Raw genomic sequence first — 20,867 nt, forward strand, 5'->3', positions numbered from 1 at the left:
ATGCACAATCTGCTGTTGGCAAAAAAAAATTTTAAAGTTATGGTGTGCTTCCTGCTTCCAGGCCATCAAATTGTCCTGGAGTAAGTCATGCTGAGATGTGATTTTGCTCAATTGTTTTCACACTACTTGCATTTGGGTATTTGTTTTTACCTTGTGCTCCTATTAACGTTGGTGATGACAAACGAAGAGTTTGAAATCAATGATACGGACTTTCCCCATGGTACCTTTGTAATCTTCTGAACATCAGTGTATCATAAAGACCTTTCAGAAACCAGCCATGCTCTTAATTTAGTTTGGAGGGTCCCTGAGGTCATATAGTGATTTCTGGACTATGGAGCATCAGGACCATTTGCCGCAACCACTAACTTTGAAAAGAAAAAGAAAGAACATATATAGGCCACACTTCTCTATAAGCCACAAGTGTCCACATTGTGCATACCTTATTTTTTTTTTTTTTTAGTGTTTTATAATTATTTGACTTTTTATTTTTTCCCCTTATATTAACAACAAAATTGTGCAAACAAAGGGATTTTATGTAAAATGTTCTGTACGTTTCTGTGTGCTTCTGTCGAGGTGACCGTACATGCATCATAAACAAAGACTTAAATGATTACTTTACTTTGGTTTATTTGGCAGGTGGTTCTTTTTTCCATAAGCTAAAAATGACTGTGTGGTGAAGTTAACTAAGAACAAGTAAACAGATTTTTAAACTGTTAAATCTCGTCAAAACCTTTGCCAATATTGTGACTTCATCTCCTCTGGATGTCGCAGACACCGGTCCTGAGCCTGGGAATTGGCAGGAGGAGAGTTTACTTCAAATAGTTCTGCTTTGTTTCTCCTTTTTATTATTTAGTTTAATTTGCAACAATTAGGCGCATAATTGTGCTGGTTTTGTGTGGCACACTCATGGCGCATGTTGTGGATGTGATCGTGTGGGTCGGGGCGGTGATGGTGGTTGTGTGTTCTGCAGGCATTCCAGCCTCACTCACACTTCCTCAGACTCTCTATCATTGTCACTCTCAATGTCACCTTCGTCTCACTCTTGAGTTTGTGCCGTCCTCTTCATCACCCAGGAGTTCAACCTTTAAAAGCACGTTGATAAAAAAAAATCGGATGTATGTATTAATTTAAAAAATGTGAAAAATGTCCAGAGATTAACGAGAAATAAATCACATTACAAAATGTTTTGTTCTGGTAGTTATTTCGTCTGGTCTTTAATCACCTTACCGCTTTAGACACAACTGTGTGCCAATTTTTCACTGACAGTCAATAAACTTCAGGCCTTCAGAGCATTTAGAGTTTAAGATATAAAGCAAAGTGAAGGAATGGAGAATGATGATGTTGTAAAGAGAGGATGAATGCCAGAAGGGGCGCAGTATCTTCGTTTACTTTGCGTTGTTTAATTAATCTTGTCATACACTCTAAATTCAGTCTGCAGAATAATTAAAATCTTCTTCAAAATCTTCCCTCCCTTTCTTTTATGTATTTCGCCCCTTTAATTCAGCTTTGTCCACTTAAGGCCCAGTGTTTATCTTTTAATTAGAGATCAGAGATTGCAGCTCATGGAGATGCTACCAGCTATCTTGGGAAAAACAAGAAACTCTAATCTCATGTCAAGTGATCACTGAATTCATCAACTGTTTTGATGATGTCCTCACCCCTGTGAGGTTTCTTCCTTTCTTAAATTTAAAGGCCTCTGCCTTCATTCCTTTTCCCTAACATTCCCAGGTTAGTCTTTTTAGCTAGTTTCTGTTCCCTTTGCTCTGATGCCTCAGCTTTCCTGTAGTTCTCATCTGTCCATCTCATGAAGAAGGGGTGAGAAAACTAGTGTGAGATTGAGTCTGGCAGGAGGTTTCTTACATCATCCCCTGGGATCTGTGGATGGAATGACACTGCCTATCAAGCATGACAAACACTTTTTTTGGTTTTAAAATACTTGCCTGAGAAGTTGTTGGAAGAAATTACAGAATTGACTGCAATAACAATTCATGTGGAGGTATTTTGTCGTTTAAGTTAATTTGAAATCCCAACATTAACTTTTTGTGCTGGGGAAGTTTGCAATTGGAGTACTGCCTGTTTGTCAGGACAATGATGTAAAGTCACATCTAGGGTGAAACAATGAGGCTTTGAATTGTAATACTGAGGAAAAATACTGTGGCTTCTCTGTAATATTGTATTAATGGAAAAGTTTGAAACAAAAGCTGAAATTTTAAATGTTAAGATAAATGTATCAGAAATTCCCTACTGAAGGAAAATAAGTTATTTCTCTTTTTTTACTTTATTTTTGATTTCAGTAAACTTCCAGTGAGACAATAGGTCTTTTCAGAAGAAAAAATAGAACAAAATAAAATAAGAAATGAGCCAAAGAAATTATTTAGCAGCATTGTATTTGTTTTGCTCTTTATAATTTTATTTTGAAGGAATGACAAGTTGGTACTAGCAGGCTACTTAGCTATGTTAGCTGCCCCACAGTTTGTTTTACAGATTGACTTATTAGCCTTTGTAGCTTTTTACCAACTCATCACAGATTCATTATTCTATGGAGACTGCTATTAGTGTTTTTTTTTTTCATTAGATCATGTCCTCACTTGAATGGAGTAAAATCATTTATCTGAAATGAAAAAAAGCCATTTTGACACTTTAAACCATAATTTTCTGAGAGTACTAAGAATGAATTTTTCTCAGATATATACTGTGGTTTAAATCATGTTTATGTGCAGTGTGTTATGACGTGGTGAAAAACTTTATTTCACTTCTAAAAATGAATATAGGTGTGTATTCTTTTTCAGTTTATCAATAAACTATTAGTCAAATTTGTTTCTAGGTTCTTGTTTTGGCCAATCTCTATTTACGTAGTTAAATACTAAATAGAGTATTTAACTAAATATCTTTAGTTAAATACTAAATAGAGATTGGCTACCATTTCATGCTCTGAATATCACCATGTACTCATTTGTTTTTCTTACCTGGATTATGTGTAACTTCATAGTCACAAGCACCACCAAAAACAATTTAATTGCTTTTGTAGATTTTTTTTTTCTGACCAATATTTGTGCTTTCAAAAGCTATGTGCTCACTTTGGTTGAGCCTTTACAATTCAGCCTAACAGCTCTTAATGCTTGTTTACCTCTGTGTATTCAGTTTCTGTATGCTACACTGTTTTCTTGAGAAAAATGGCAGTGATTAATTGCATGTTAGGGATCAAACAAGCACTGTCTAATTAAGTCCTTTTGATTGTGTCAAAGTTTATGTTTCCTTGGAGACGAGAGGTTGCGCCTTCTGTATCCCCTCCAGCTATTACCCAGCTATTAATCACAGCGGCACATCTTTTAGTTTGCATGGAAGTGTGTGCGATACAAGATCCAATTCCTTTTACAGCTCCTCAGGGTAAACAAGAACAAAAGGGCAACTCTACCTTAATAGACATTTTTCTAAAATATTTTCTGAACCATTGTGCAATCACGTCACGTTAGATAGCCATGTTTGTGAACAATTTCACATTTTGTCCCCTTAAGCTGTTTTTATTTACCTGGTCATGTTTATTCCAGCGTCCATCTTAGCCTAGCATGCTTTCAAAAAGACCACATCTTTTATTATCGAGAAGCTGCACAGTTGAAAATGAAAGCACAGAGGTAAATAGGTTGTTTCTAGCTTTTAGACAAATTAATTGATTGGCAACATTAACCTTACAAAAGAAAACAAAGTTGGAGCACCTCATTACTAGAGAAGATGCAACCAGATCTATTGTCATAATCTCTATCAACTTCGAAATAAATCTCTTTGTAATACCTTGAATACCCAAGGTGGATGAAGCGGCTTGTTGAAGTGTGACAGTGTAAGAATTGTTCACCAGTTTTCTTCATTGCTCAAAATGAGATATGCTTCAAAAGAGAATAGGACTAAACCAAAATAGGCACTTCCTTCATTACTGTTCACAAAATGAAACCTGTCAGTAAAATCAAGTGAGTTACACAACACTGACTCATAAATGTGAAAAAATGAACACCCTAATATTCTGCTATTCCAAAAGAAATGTTTTCATATCTATGTCTAATCTATTTTTTGTACTTCTGAAAAAGAATGCATTTTAATTGCATAAAAACGAAAAAAAAGAAAAAAAAAATTACAAATAAGAGGTAAAATGCCAACTCTGCTATTCGTAGAGTTACACCCTTTGGCTTACATAACTTTAGTGGCTGAAACTGCTGTACAGATAATAACATCAATGCCCTACATAGATAAGCCAAAAATATTGTTGCCCTTGACAGATCTATGATTGTTTCCATTCAGCCAGGAAGTTTGTTTCTGACAGGAAATGCAACAGGTGCCTTTCAAGAGTTAATATAAGCAAAGTAAAAGGTGTGTATATATTTTTGTAATAATGTATTTATTTATGTACATTTAGAAAATAGGATGTCAAATTATTTAAACCATTCTGAGTAATCAATAAAAACCATATTGGTATTCTACCAATCCAATTTTTGCTGAACATCTTTTTACATCTGCTATTTTTATGATATTTTAAGTTGGAAGGTATCCTTTGCATTTTACCTCCTTTCACAAATTTTGTATCTGATTTGAATCAGAACACTCCAAAATGGCAAATGTAATATAGTAAAGTAATAATAATAAAGTAATACTTTCAGTCAGATGAAGGATCTGCAAGGGGTATGAATAATTTAGGACTTGATTGTATATGCTTAAGTTTTGCTCTGGTTGTAGTTTCCTCATGACAGTCGTAATATGCTGCTCCAGCATGAGGTTAACTCGGGTTAGATGGCTACAAAAGTGATTTATTGTTATGGCTTTCCAAGAACATTTCTGATCTGCTTTTTTCTGAAGTTCTATGCTAATGCAAGCATGCTAAGACTTACATGTTGATATGGCTCATTAATTTGGATCATGACATATTTCAGTGCAGCTCCAGGGAAGCTCACACGAAAGTTCACGGAAATAATTCCTTTTCTTTATATCCTTTAGGATCTTTTGTCTTTATTATAATTTGTAATGGTGAGTGACTTAGCTCTTCTTTGTGCAGCTTTCTCCGACAGCCTGTGGATTTGGGTACAGAGACTCACTGTAATTATTGTATAGGAAAATACTCAAATGTCCTGACCTACAAATGTTAAAGTATAAGTTTCTGATTAACACGGGGAAACTTTAATATTTTTAAGAAATTCTGTGTCTGTTGTGTTATTTGAAGCAGCAAATGTACGAAAGTATTTGATAAAGTCAGATCTGTTTTATTTTCAAACAATCACATATTGGTGGAAGTAGATGAAGCTGTGTAACTTTTTCAAATCTGACCTGCGCATCTGTCTCTGTTTCATTTGCTCTCCTCAGGGTATCACCACAGCCTCCCATCATCTCCATACTCCTCCACCACAGGGCCCAATGGTCAGAAGTTGCCTGCATCAGGACGACTCTCCTCAGAGTACCTGAATCAGAGCAGCTCCTCCAAGGTTCTCCTGCTCATGTGCAATACAACTGGGTCTGGACAGCAAGCTGCCAGGTAAGCTAGAAAAAATGGGATAATGGAGGTCTTATTTATTGATTTCTTTAAAAAAATTTTATCCATACTTTACTGGATAAACGTCTCAAGTCTGCCGTTTTTTTTTTTTTTTTTTTAACATTTTGCCGTCAAGACGTCAGGTGGGAACATTTTCTGAGCTTCACAATTATTTGCTTTAAGTCTTTGTTCTTTTTGTAAATGTTTTGTACTTACAAGAGGAAACTGTGTTGTTTTAGCAGTCTTAGCAGCATTCCTACAGTAATTGTGTGATATCTGGGAAATTACTGGGAACTGAGCAGTTTCCATCTAATTACTGTCCTTAATTTACAGCAAAATCTCTGTGTGCATCATTGATGTGTAACCTGCTACTAACAGATGGAGAGCCAGATGTATTTGTCTCCAGTTTCTCACACCATCTGCTCCTCTGGGGCGTAATGTTATTGCTTTCAAATGTGCGAACATGAATGCAATATTCACACGTGGATAGTGTTTTAGACGAGAGCAGATTGCAGATGCTTCCAAAAGCGGGATAATGTCAGGATCTGACATTTGAAATCTCATCTACTCACAAACCACTAGCAAGGCTCAGTTATGCTCCAGTTGTAAATATTCAAGTTTGTCATCAGTTTAGGCAATGTGCCTCTGAAAAATAGCCAGGAAAAATCTGTTGCATTAGTGTAATTGAAAAGCTTTCTAAGAATTTGCAGACACACTTTAATAAACAATGTTAACTGGTGTTCTCCTTGAAAAAAACTCTCTTTAGCTTCCAAATAAATCTCTAGCTTGTTGGACTCCAACTCATCCTAAAAATATTTGATAATTGTACTTTATATATTAAGTTTCTGCAGGAATAATTTGTTTTACTTACTCTGGTTTGTGTTATGGAGCTGAGTCTATCAAACAGAATTAACAAGATGTTTCTGCTTTTAACTTATATTTATCAATTTATGAAGAGATCCGCCAAACAACAGCTGCTCCTTGCATTCCCATCATCTCAGCTCCATAACTGTCCCTGCAACACATAATGCATTCCACTCCTGAGCTGGTGCAGATATAACATCAATGAATGTTTTACGCTTCAAATATGTAAGGTAGCCAGAGGATGAGGGGATGAAATGTTCTTTTATTAAGACTTGATGACGTATTAGCTGGTATCTTATCTTTTATTATATATATTGTGCACATACTTTCACTTGAGGTTGATATGGTGAATTCACAGAAAGTTGTTTTTTATGAGTCTCAATAGAATGTGACATAATGCATGGATAGGCCGTACTTGGAAAACCTTTTCTTTACAAATTCAACTTTCAAAATGGAAAAAAATAGAAAAAATGCATATTGTTGGTAATTTCTGAGTGAAATTCATATATATGTATTTAAAAATAAACATTTATTTATCTATTTAATAAATAAAAATAAAAAACCATACAAAATCCTCCTTTATTCTTCTCAGATTTGGGCCTCCTTTTCTCATGCTTGAAGACAGGAATATCTCGTGGGAGCAGCTGCAGCAGAGCATCCTCAGCCAGCAGTATTATCTCATGCTGAATGGATCCCAGGCTCAGGTATTTACTGCACCCTCACCAACCCGTAACACGCCAACCCGCTCTCCTCATTGTCCCACAGTCACTGACTTCTGACAGCCAAACTGATTGAAAATGCAATGTAAACTAAACCCACAAGTTAGACCTCTTTTATTTAGAATATATAGCTCTGGAAAAAAATTAAGAGACCACTGCACCATGAAAACCTCCTGGTTATTCCACCAAATATTGATTTCTGAAGTCTTCCTGAGTGAAAACATTAGTATTGTTGTTTTCTTTTCATTATTTGAGGTCTGAAAGCACTGCAACTTTTGATTATTTTAACCATTTCTCATTTTCTGCAAATAAAGACTAAACTTTTGCTTGGAATTTCAGAGAAATGTTGTCAGTAGTTCATAGAATAAATGAACAATATTTTTACTCAAACATATACCTATATAAAGTAAAATCAGAAAAACGGATCTTTTTAAGTGGTCTGTTAATTTTTTCCAGAGCTGTATTTAAAAATATATATAAATTTTTCACACTTCTAGTTTCAGTCGTACAAACTTTATTTGTTGCTCAAAAATATTAACAATATTGTGGACTAGTGTAAATTTAGCTAATGAATAATAAAACATTTTAAGTTTTTTTACACCAAAAATTAAATGTATTTTTATTTCAAATGAAATCACATTAGTTGGGCACTAAATACTTGCGTAAAGCACAGTTGTGCTGCTAATACACAAGTGTGCACACACAGGTCATACCAGGAGCACGAAGGTTTCATTAGTTCAATGTTTGCTGTTAACGCCGCTGCGGCAATTTAGGAAAACAAGACGATTTCCTTTGGTTTCTTGAACAAACGGAACTGTGCTCATTCCTGCTGCGTTCCAGTCATTCTTCAGTGCATCCTCTGATCTCAGCATGTTGGTTTCTGATCGGCTGCTGTTTCATCTGAAAACTTTCCTCTACCTTCCTGTCTGAATAATGTTTTGCAAATTGTGACGGCTCTAAATTGGAATCTAAAGCTTCTTTTGCTTCAGATGAAAACATTTCATTTTTGCTTTGTGAGTCACAAATCACTGCTCTGTTTGTTCAATAGATACTGCAAAGTTGACACTTTTAATAATGCAAATTTCAATAGAACATTGCAGTAAACGGGTCCCGATTGACCAAATAATGCAAAGTTGACACTTTGAATGGATTCTTCATGCAGCTTTTAGTGCAACTTTGCATTAATAGTGTCATTATTTGCCAAATGACACTTCATGACAACAGTTGTAAACATTCATGAACACCCCTTCATTTTCATCAATGTTATGTCAGTCTTATGCAAATCCCTTCAAATAAAGTGTTGTTTTAATCCAATCAGATTTTATTGTAAATGCCCTGTGTGAAGCACTTTTTTTGTATAAAAGATGCTTTATGGACAAAATGTAATTATTTACAGAGAATATTTGTCAATTTTTCCATGGATAAAACTTACATGCTTGACTCTGCTGCTCAATCTACAAATGCAGAATAAAAGGCCTATAAAGAGGTTTATTAACCATACTGTGAGGAAAAAGCTTTGCTACAATAAAGAAGTAATCAACCAGACTTAAATAGCATTACTTTTTCTTGTTAGTTCAGTTTCTTTATAAAGAATATCAGTAATTGTGTTGATTTTTTTTCAGTTAACTTTTCTGGCTTTTGCCCTCTCCTAACATTGTGTTGTGGTGCCACCTACTGGAATATGTGCTGATATCTTAAGATAAATTAAATGAAAAATGTTAACAAAGAGAAATAATATAAACAAAAACAAGAAATTAATAAACTAAAATCTTACGTTTATACAAAACCTAACACAGAAAACATCCCTAAAATTTTCCTTTCTTTAATGTTTTGACCATCAACATCCAGGAAGTATTGGCAATGTAGTTTACATTGGTGCTTATGTTTTCCATCAAATGTTTTTTGGTGCCATCATGTGGTTGGTTTAGCACAGTTGGTTTATTAGGATAAACTGTGTCAAACATCCCAAAATGTTTTGAGTTCTTTCCAGTTGTAGAATCAGTTCATTTCATTATTATCATCTACTTTTATTCCATTGTTTATTTCCATTCTTGTTTCACACCAAAGCAGTCTCAAAGCATTGAAACTGGGAGCTGGGTCATGGTAAAGGCAAAGAATGCATACGATAGAGCTTGCCTTTTTTTTTCTTTTTTAAAAAAATAAAAACATTTACAGGTATATGGCCATCCTCATTTTCATTTGACAGCTGTTGATATGAAACTAGTTCACACTGACAGGTTGCCCAAGTTAGCGTCCTACTTGTATCTTTGGTAAAGGTCTGTTTTCCTGCCTTTGAGTAATCTGAGCCATGTTAAATGAGCTCTAATTCTTGATCTGTGATTGAAAGCAGACTGAATGTTTAACTAAAGTCAGATAATAAAAAAAAATTGCATTTTGTCAAACCTCTATTCTGTTTATGAATCTCAATTTCATAACCTATTTTGTTGTTTTGGTTTTCACAAATGGAATAAAGGATTCATAAGTCATCAACTGTTTTATATTCTGGTGATATCCAGATTCCAACTTCAGAATTATCCATGAGAGACGCTGATGGAAAATAAATGTGAGCAAAGTGAAATCATCTTTCTAAAAATGTTTGAGTCCTTCTTTTCAGGAATTCAGTAGCAAATAATGAGCCATAATATAGTGTCAATAATCATTTTAATTGTCAAATTATTATTGTGTTACTAGCAATTTTAATAGCACTGCTGGTGAGGAGAATGGAGGACATATTTACTATGTTTAATATCTCACTGTAAGTTTAGATTACAAATTAATATCCACTACAGTTTTCACTGAAACATCAGCTCTTATTCTGATGATTATAACAGATTTTTCATATGTACTAAATGAATAAATTAACAAGGGAAACACTACAGGAAAATGTGTGCTTATCATGTTTTTGTAGCTAATTTTGATTTATTAAAATCAGGGAAATAAATACAGCTATAACCCAAATCAGGAAATTGACTTAAGCAGCTTTAAATTTCTTTATTAACTCAAATTAATAAAATGTTCCAAAAACACTGAGGGAGAATACAGTTGTACGCTGAAAGTGTTGTTCGGATCTGTCTTCTGTGTCCTTCCTGCCAGGGTCACCAAGAGGAATGGGAGTGTTTTAAAAACAAGATGCTCTAAATAGACGTCTCTTTCACACTCACATCGGCCCATAAATGTGGTATCAGAAAATCATCAAGGAAAATAAATCATATTCACTGAGAAAATTATGTTTAACTCCTGGCTCATTGAAAAAACACTAAATACTTGTGCACAATTAGTCATTAATGTGAAGTGCCATTTCTTCACTTAGCCTGTAAAGCTGAGCAGACAGAGGCGACTCCTTCAGAGTCATAAAGCTAACGCTCCTGTTCACGGATTCATTTGCTTCTTTATGCTTGGCAACAGTTTCTGTTCACAGTTTGTAAGATTGAGAACATTAGCCTGATTCACCGATGGAAAGTACATTCCATCTGTGAATACATTTTCTCCATTTACATAAATCTGGGGTGTCCAAGGTGCAGTTGGGGGGCCGTTCGTGGCCCGTGGGATAATTTTGTGTGGCCTCTTTATTAGTGATGAGTAGGCTTTGTTGAACCTAGGTGCTGAGTGTTGGAAACTTTGTATCCTTCCTACCTTTGCACCTTTGGGTGACAAGTTCACACACACACACCTACCCCAGATACTAGGGCTGTTGTTAACGAATATTTTAGTAATCGAGTAATCTGTCGATTATTCTTACGATTAATCGAGTAATCGGATAAAAAAAATTATAAAATATTGGTAAATCTGGCATAACACCGGCGTTACTATCGGATATCAATATCAGTCCAATTTTTCATTTTTGAGCATCCCTAACAGTTACTTTTCTGTAGTTTAGAAAACTAACCTGTAACAATAATAGCTCACTTTCTAAGTTAACCTGAAGGAAAGTTATACAAAGATCTGAAATTATATTCAATTTAATAATAAAGAGGCAGGCTCACAAATAGGCTTATAAAAAAATGTCTATGCTCCAGCTTTTAGTTTATGTGTTCATCTTCAGTCAGTTTAATAGATGAACTCTCACCTTGAACGAACAAACCTAATGTGCGGGGTGGTGGGAGACACGACCGGTAGACCAGAGGACAAACGTAAGAACGGGGGCAGCAATATGGGATATTTACGGCACCTTCGTTCGTCACACTCAGAAACTCATCTACAGCCATGTACCTCCACAATGCGCTCCGCTACCCGTTTGTTCAGACCGGGATGATATAAAATTTATTGTGCGGTTCGTCCGTAAAGCTACACTTACACTGTAACCATCAATTACTCAGCCGCCCGCCGTGTTCAGTCTATCGAGGTACTCGAATTATTCGAGGAATCTCGAGGAATTCATGTAAAAATCTTTTCAGCAGCACAACCATATAACTGGGTCAGATTGGGGTGTGTGACCTCTTTCTTATCCACCATTATTATTCAAGAAACCTGATCAGCCCATTGTTCATACCCATACAAGACAGGGAGAAAATAAAAGCCTGCGACAGAAACACGCCAGCAGTGTTTCTGTTCTGTTACTCTGAAGTTGTTCCACACTTCTAAGTAACTGGCACAAGTCTACTGAAGGAAGTAGTAATATACTTTACGTACATACCTCTGTTAGGTTAGACTGTTCCAGAGAAAAACAAAGGGCTAAACTAGCCCAACTGGTCTTACAACTCCACAAGCTGAAAAATAAACATTTCTGGGAAAAATGTGGCACACATCCCACTTTTCAGTTCAGAAGTAGAATTAGCTGAACTCAAATCATTAGAAACACAGCAGAATAAAACAAAATCACATTCTTTCGAACAAACACTTTCTCTGTAGAACAGAGAATAAATCTAACCGGGAGATTAACTGACAAGTCTGTACTGTCTGCACCACCACTGATGTATTTTTATTCTACCTTATTCATTAGAGCTGGAAGGCTGACAGCATTTCAGATGGAGTGTTGTTTTATTACCTTTCTTATGGCTCGCTCCTTCTCTAGTGCAATCACTTTTCTCTGCTTTGTCGGAGATCCGAGTGTCGACATAGGATGAATATTGATCTTGATTGTAGTAGTCCGTATCTGATATCAGGTTTTTTCTGTAGTTTCTCCATTGTGCAAATAAAAAGCGTCCTCCTTTTTGCAACTGGGTGTGAGTAATCTGTGAAGATTTGCAGAAGTCTGTCTACAAGCTGGAGCTGCTTTGTCTCTCAGACCTTTCATAAGATGTCAACATATCTACAGGCCAGTACAGCCTCAGAGCCAAAGCTGTATATGGTTCATTGGGATCTGGTTGGCTGCAAAGTGTCCGGTGTGTTTAATGAATGTGTAGTTTATCATCCAGAAGGTTCTGTCCGTTCTTCCTCTCAGGGATTCCAGCAATCTTAATGTGAAGTTTCATTTTGCTTCCCTCTAAATTCTCAGGTTTTGCCTCACGATGATGCTGATGAAGGGCTGCAACTTCCTCTAAATTATATGACGCCAATTCCTCCATTAGTTAGAATCGTTGTGTGAAGCCACAGTTTCATGGCAGCCCAAAATGTATCGATCACTGCCAACAAATCACAGTTTGAAGGACCTGCTTCTTTACTTATAAAGCATCGTCTGAGTTGGTGTTGCGTCTGCAGTGACGTGAGTGCTTTATGTGTCTGTCGTAGTAAAGCAAAGCTCTCGGTTTACCAGACGATTTACCTTCCTACCCTCGTCAGAAGATGAAGAATGGGTGGATGGTTTGCTGTTGTTGCTGCTCATTTCTGTTTTTGTTTTTTGTTTTGTTTTTGTATAATAATGATTGTTCTAGCCATTGTAATTAGATTTATATAGATATTATATTGACCTGTTACCTATTAAATGTATGCGAATGTTGTATGAGATCCATGTGGTATATGTAAGGTCATGTAGGTGATATGAAAACACATGGATAGGCAGCGGGAATATAAATAAGCTTACACTTCCTCCCATTTCCTCGAATATGTAAAACAAAAGTTTTGACATTATTCAACATCCTCTAAGTCGGATGGTCTTTATCTGGCCTCGATGTCCAAACTAGATGTGTGTTTTTACTGTTTGAGGTGCTACATTTCACAGAAAGTGTAATGATGGAAAAGAAGAATGGGGGAAAATGTAGGTTAACCATAATCAATATTATAATCTATTCAGCAATCATATCTCAATTACACATTTGCTGATATTGGTCATCTTTAGAAATGAAGCAGGATTTCAGTGTTGTGGTCATCTGAAAACTTCTTTTACCATCATTTCCCATGGAAACCTAATCCACAAGACTGCATTAAAGTTTTGAGCTAAACTTTTTTCAGTTTATTTTAAGCATTTAATTTCTAACAGACTGAGACACTTAAATAATCTTTGTTTTTCCTGAAGAAACTTCACTTCGTCTACTTACTATCTGGTGCCAGGACAACATTTTTCTTTCAGATTGCTAACGGTCTACTTCACAGCATTGCGTCGTACCGTTAATTGATGTCAATACATGCCTTTAGTTCTGCCTCACTGACGATTATAATACTACAGACTAATTCCCATAATGTGAACCTGATCCAGGGTTAAATTGATGGCCACAGTAATTATGTGTGAAAGCTTCAAAGGTGTTAGACTCGTGGGCGTGTTTGATTCAGGAAACTGTTCTTAGCATAAAATGTTGTAATAGATTTGAGAGAGAAGAGGCGTGGAGAAAATCAGCAACTTCTCCTCATGAAAGCTGTAGCTGCAGTGTTGAGATGAGGTCGACAGGTAGGGGGTAGATCTGATGAAAAACCCTGTGGAGTTCGACTCCCTGCTGAAAATCCACCACTAGGACTTCAAAGCCTCCTCTCATGTGAAGCAAACTGGTTAGACTGAAAAATAACAACCCCATAGCGCCAAAAAATCTTTTAGTGAAAACTTGACTTTAAACACAATCATCCATCAGTAAAAAATAAAAGTTTAATGTACAAAACCAGGCAAAAGTATCCAAACTGGTTGACAGTGTATCCTGTTGTTGTTACAATATTGGACGTATTTTGGAGATTTATTATATATAGATCATCATCAAGTTCCACATAAAATTGTAACCAGATGTTTATAAGTGAATAATGTTGTTTCCACTTAATATTCAATCAATCAATCAATCAATCAATCAACCAATCAAGTTTATTTGTGCTGAAATGTGCTGAAAATAGCACATTTCAGCAACAAGGCAGTTCAAAGTGCTTTACATCATAAAAACACTCACAAAAAATCTAAAGTTGTCGAACACAGTCAACAATTGACACCGTTACACATCAAAATATTATTAATGTTTCATTGATTAAGTTTCAAACAGGTAGGTTTTTCGTCGAGATTTAAAGGCATAAGTGTTTTGGCTGTTTTGCAGTTTTTTGGGAGTTTGTTCCAGATTTATGGCACATAGAAGAAGGTGTTTGCTTTTTTTCAGGACAAATCATCTTTGTTCGAAGCTTATAAAGGACATTGTATATTTTCAGACATGAGTATTATTCCCTCTCCAAACTTCATTTCCCTTTTTCCCCCATGTTGCTTTTACAGTTGCTGGAGTGATTATGTTTGTGTTTCCTTTTGCAGAATGCTGGCGTTGAATTTAAGGTCAGAGTGGTTAGTGGATCCACAGCCTACAGCTACTTGTCCCCAAAGGACAGTCGACCATTGTGCCACCCTGCAGTTGACAGGTAGACAAACAGATTCATACTGGGGTAAAGCAGCTTTAGCAACATCAGGATTTGCATCCTTAACGGAAGCTCTCAAACCGAGATGGCCTTGATGACACAATAAAACCATTCTACATCATTAGGAACCCACACAAATCAATATAAGCAAAGAAAATCACACAGTCATTTCATTTTGGTGTTTGTACAGAAAGTCGGAAACCAGAATGCTTTAATTGGATTAGATCAGAGGAAATAAACAAGGTGAAGGAAAATGGTTCAAGTCTAAAAGCACCAAGGTAATATCAGAGAAAGAGCTGAACCATAAATAAGATGTTACAGGAAGGGTATTATGGAAAATCAACTATTCCTTTAGCTTTACATCATGTTGTGAAGTTATTCCCTCATCAAAAATGGACCTGAAGTTTTTCTTTAATTCTTTCATCCATGTTTGATACATGTTTTATTTTCTCTTGCCAATATAAACACTTGCTCACACAAAAGCACCCTTATTTCCACTCAGCTCCTCTAGACTAGCAGCAGCAGCAATTAGGCCCTATATAATATCAACCCTTTAAAGATTTGGCATTCTTCTGATGGGAGCAAAAACTTAAGATTTTCTGCTAGATTTGTAAGTTTTTGTAAGATTACACTAAGTTTGTAAGAGTGCTTCTTCTGTTTGATTTGCTTCTGCCCATCTCTAATTCATGGAAATTAACATCTGTAATCTGCACATGAGGATTTTATGTATAATTCCTTCTGAAAGTATTTAGATCACTTGAGCTTGTCCACATTTTGTCTCTTCACAATCACAAATGTTTGTGTATTTTATTAGGATTGTATGTGACAAACCAACACAAAGTCATGTATATTAGATAAGTGAAAGAGAATCAAATTAAAATAGGAACGTATGATGTACATTCAGTCTTAGCCTCTTTGATTCAGTACTTTGTAGAAACACCGTCTGCTGCAGTTACAGCTGCAATTATTTTTTGGTTTGTTTCTATCAGCTTTGCTCTGTTACAGATGGACATTTTTGCCCATTCGGCTTTTCAAAATAACTCAAATATGTTGCAGAGCACACTGTGTACTTTATTTATGTTTTTTAATTTTTACTAAGGTAAAAAAAAAAAAAGATCTTTTTTTAACCACATACTGGACCATTTTAGTATATACATGTTTGCTGATTGAAACAGTCTCTTTGTCACTCGTTAAATGTAGTTTAGTGGTATCCAAAGTGCAGCTGAGGTCCAATTTTCCGTGGAATGATGATGAAAATAATAACTTTTCACATTTTTATAGGGAGGTTTTCAATCATACTTGGCCTTTCTACAGAATGTAAATGACAAATTTACACAGGAAAAGACCAAGAAAACCAGAAAATTTAATCTCATCAACTTTCACTTTAAGCACATTGAGTTTTTATACTTGTAAATTCTTCTTTACAATTTCCAAAGAAAATAATTTTAGTTTAAGATTCTAAGAGTTTATTTCCATCAAACCACTATTTATTTTTTGCATTTCTGAATTAATTATACGCAGATAACATTTGTAGTGGCTTGTAGTGAAAACGATTTGCTAAGATTAAGTTTAGTGTATGCAGCATTTTATAAATATAATTTAAACACATACATTTTACACAAGACAGCAGCTAAAAAGACCTTGGAGAACAACTTAAAGAACATAGTAATTCATTAGAGATAAGTGGCAGTAACATAAGTCAGTTAACTTGTGTTATTCTAATTCTTTTGTACATTTCATCATTGTTGAAGTACTTTGTTATTGCTTTTTTGTTGTTTGTTTTAAATGTGACTAAAACATTAAACTAAATTCCAGAGTTTTAGAAGCTCACAGCAAATTAAATTAAACAAAACTATCCTCGCTTTTTTAGATTGTAGTTTTAGTGCGTCTAAAAAATCTGCTTGCTGGAATTTAAAGCAAGCAGAAAAATCTCCAAACATTCTCTATTATTCTGTCCCTGAGAAAATAACAAGTTCGATTATCTCAACGTACCTAAAACATCAATAAAAGGGTCTGATTTAATCTTACTGGAAAAATGAAAATTACACAGTCTTATCAGTTAGGAAAAAATGTTTACAAAAATGGCCTCAAATAGTTGAGATGTTTTTATTATCTGAATAAATCACTGCAGTGGTAAAATTAGCAAACATTCTGTATTTAGAAAATGTGTTGAACAGAAGCAAAAAGATGTACTGAGGGATAAATGTGTGTATCTGCTGGAAGTTCAACACATCATTATCTGCAGGACAAATTTGCCAATATTTCCCTTGATCTTCCTGGACCAGTAAGATAAACATATGACATTGTGTAGCTGTTGAACACTAAGACTTATTATCGTCCCTGACATAAAAGCTGTGCAGATGAGCTGTAGAAAACAGCAACAGTCGTTCCCCACTGTGAGATCTGAATGCTGAACATCATGTTAGAGCAGGTCTCAACTGGGCCAGTTTGTATCGTTCAGGGTAAAAGAAAATAAAGTTTAAATTAAAAGACTACGGCAAATATCAAAGCCTGTTTTCTTGTTTAGCATTGACAGATGGTTGTTTCCTTTACTCACAGATTTCTTTTGTTTTTGCTTTTTTATAACAATGTATCAGATGAAACAATATGAAAAAGTATTTCTCTCCTAAAGTTAATCACACAGGCACAAACTGTGATCTCTGGAGTAAATTTGGCCATTGACTAGGCCATTGGAGCTTTGATGCGACCTTCATTCAGTCACTTAGATGTTGATATACTGGTTTGAATCAGGTCATTACGCAGCAACAACATTGTGAGGAAACTTTTATGATGGGTCTCATTCCTATAAATACAAAGAGATCTTTGAGATTATTTTTCTGGACTGATCGATGTCAATAACTTTACTCATCTTTTTCTAATTTCTTTTGGGGTAAGATGTATCGCTCATTAGGGCATTTTCTGTCATGTTGTCAGACAGGTCTCATTCAGGTTACTTTCTTTTTTCTAAAGTTCTTTCTTTACTCAGGCCTAAACCCAAAACATTGTTGATTACAGTTATTTTAAACAATTAATTGATTAAACTGAGTTTTTCAGGGACAGATTGGCTTGAAATGTTTTTTCCTAATTAATTAAAATTGTATTTAATTGAAACATAATTATAATTGAAAGCAGTTTTAATATTGATAAGGTTAGCTTTTTGTGATAAAGCTAGTAATATGAAACATTTAGGTGACAAAATTGCAAGAACTATTAAAGAACAAATATTATGAAAGTGTAAACCAGGTTTATTAAAACATGTTTCTGTTGCAGAGCTTTAAAGTTTTGTGGACCAGGAGGACCTCCTCATGTGAAGCTTGTTATTGAGTGGGACCACAGCTCTAAAGAACGGTAAGCACTGTGCTAAAGTTTCATTTTTAGTACAAAGTAATGAGCGTTTTTTTGATGCTGTCCAGAGGGGTCTTGTTTGCTAAAACACTAACTGATCAGTTTTATCTTTGTAAGATGGAGCAGACATACGCGCCCCCTGATTCTAAGAGCGAAAACACAATTTAGCAACCGCATCCTAACAGCACACACTGTGTTTGCTTCAGTTTGTTTGGCAGCATCCATGAGGAGGTGGTGAAAGACGCAGAGAGTGTCAGAAGCCAGCAGCAGCAACACCTGCAGCAGCACAATTGCACCTTGGACGAATGCTTCCAGCTTTATACCAAAGAAGAACAGGTGAGAAAGATGGCCGTAAACAACTTCAGCTTCTACTCTGTTGAACAAAACTCTGCATTTCAGAATGTCATTAAAAAATAAACAATAAATATTCTAAGAGAAAGTTTATTTGTGCTCTTGCATCTGCTCTCCTCTGCTGTTTTAGTCAACAGAAACATTCCCCTGTTGCTTTTAAATTGTTCACAAGGGAGCAGAAAACAGCAGCGGCATCAGAATTACCATTTGATGCTAGGTTTTGAGCTAAAGACTTTAAAGTTTGCATTTATTGTTTAACTATTGGGGTAGATAAGGGTTGCTTCCACTGTTTTAGGGAGCTCAGGGATTCTAAAGGACGTACTACTTAACTTAAAACTAGAGAAAATCAGGTAAGTGATGAGAGGTTCTGATAATAGATTTAAAAAAAACTGGAAATTTTTAATGTTTTTTTTTTTTTTTTCAATAAAACCTCAATAAAGGTTCCAAGAATAGCAGACCCTTTAAATTTTGGCTGAGCAGTGGTTCCATAAATCTTGATATTGGGTTTTTTATGGTCTTAAATTTTTTTATTATTATTATTATTTTTTTTTTTTGCTACATACCTTGTAGGTGACAGTTTTTGCAGTATTTTTTATTTCTTTTTCTTCTTTGTTGGAATTGTGTTTTTATAGATAATGTGAAAAGCCTAATAAATGTATTAAACACTAAAATCATTGGATACTGATATCATAAAATCTTCTATACAGCTCATTTTGGGATTCTGAAAATATTTGTTCTTTTTTTAAAATGTAAAAATACATTTTGTCAGTTATTTTTGGCATTAGAAACACCTTGATATTGGAAAAAAATATAAAAATAAAACACATTATAGCGACTAGTCAGACCTAGAGTGGGATATTCTACACTGACCACAGATTCTTTAAAACAGATTGTGATTTGGAAAACTTTTGCACTGTTTAAAAAGACAAGAAACTGAGGATTTTACAAATTTTTCCTTAAAGGTGTTAAAACTTCTTCTCAATATTTTTCATTATCTCCTTGTGAAAGCTCAGCAACACTAATAATTCTCTTCTGCATCTGCTCTGGTTTTTGTAGTTTAAAAATAAAACTATTTTTAACGCACCAAAGGATAACGTTAGAGGGCTGGCATTTTAGAGAGTTCTAGCATAGTTTGGGAAAGCGCTGTTGTTAGAGGCAACACTGCTAAACAAACAACTCTGCTGCATTTAAAGGTCAGAATAATATTGGTAACACATTTTCTGTGATTAAAGTAAAAACTACCAGAAAGAGCTGGTGAAAAAATCACAAATGGCTCAGGTGGCAGATTGAGGTGACGGACAGACGGTCCTTGATTGGTCACTAGAAAGCTGGCAGGTGGAAGGAGGCCAAGAGGAAAAGCAGGAGGGATTTAAAAGGATCAATGAAATGAGACTGGGTTCTAGAAACTGAAAGTCAGACAGACAATGAACCCAGACATGAGGTGAGATAGATTTTACAGAAAAAAATAAATAAATTAGTATTACAATTTATAATTTATGCTAGTTTTTAATATAAATAATGACTTGCTGTAACGGCCAAAGTTGTTCATTACTTCATATTTTCTAAATTGTAAAATATGTACTATTTTATAATGGAATATGTATGTAAAATAACTTCTAAAACACCTGAAACAGTTTTGCTAGATATTTATTAAAATACTGTGAAAACATTTAGTTAATCATCCCATATTGAAGTTCCCAAAGAAAAATTTTATATAAAAAAAAGTAATTAAAAGTTTTGACAATTGTACCTTTACTAACATGACAAATGGTCAACTTTAAGTTTCTGTTGAAATTGAATCAAATAATCTATAAGTGACTTTTCTGTTCAAAGACAGAAATAAGTTATTCGTTACAAGCTGTGCAGAGATCAGCCATTGGCAAATTTGGCAAAAAAAAAAAAAAAAAGGTTTACATTTTAAATTGTATGTCTGAAATGCGTTAGTAGTTTAGTTAGTTTATGAAGTTTACTACTAAAGGGGAACTCTTCTGTTACGAAACTAAGGGTAGCACACAACAAAATGTGTGCTGTCAATGTGACAATCTAGAATAATTTAGGAGTTGACAGTTTACCAGTGTGATGTTGTTAAGGTACTAATGGGATTAACAAAAACGAGAGTAAAATATTTGATACTTTTGTAAAAATAAAAAAGGGACTTTGCAATATACATTTGGAGAAAAAAGAGACAAAAAACAGGGAGTAAAGATTAATTTTTGTGAGTAAACGTATTTCTAATTGATGTGAAAATTACACCAGAATGTTTTATTGATCCAAGACGTACCAGCCTAAGTAAACCTCATGCAGAGAAATCAAAACAACTTAGTTTGTCTTTCATGTGCAATAAAGCAGAATGATACAAGGAATGAATATCCAGTGAGATTAGAAATTTT

General features: G+C 34.9%; 1 protein-coding gene across 1 annotated transcript in view; it reads left to right on the forward strand.

Moving 5' to 3' along the window:
• Positions 1-20,867, forward strand: part of usp43a (ubiquitin specific peptidase 43a) — a 123,766-nt gene that overhangs the window by 66,774 nt on the left and 36,125 nt on the right. The window contains exons 7-11 of the mRNA XM_032563339.1: positions 5,344-5,512; positions 6,966-7,077; positions 14,681-14,784; positions 18,052-18,129; positions 18,333-18,462. Coding sequence (XP_032419230.1) covers positions 5,344-5,512; positions 6,966-7,077; positions 14,681-14,784; positions 18,052-18,129; positions 18,333-18,462 — 593 coding nt within the window. The remainder of the gene's footprint in view (positions 1-5,343; positions 5,513-6,965; positions 7,078-14,680; positions 14,785-18,051; positions 18,130-18,332; positions 18,463-20,867) is intronic.

Source organism: Xiphophorus hellerii, chromosome 5, assembly GCF_003331165.1.
Source record: "Xiphophorus hellerii strain 12219 chromosome 5, Xiphophorus_hellerii-4.1, whole genome shotgun sequence".
In the NCBI taxonomy this organism is placed as follows: domain Eukaryota; kingdom Metazoa; phylum Chordata; class Actinopteri; order Cyprinodontiformes; family Poeciliidae; genus Xiphophorus; species Xiphophorus hellerii.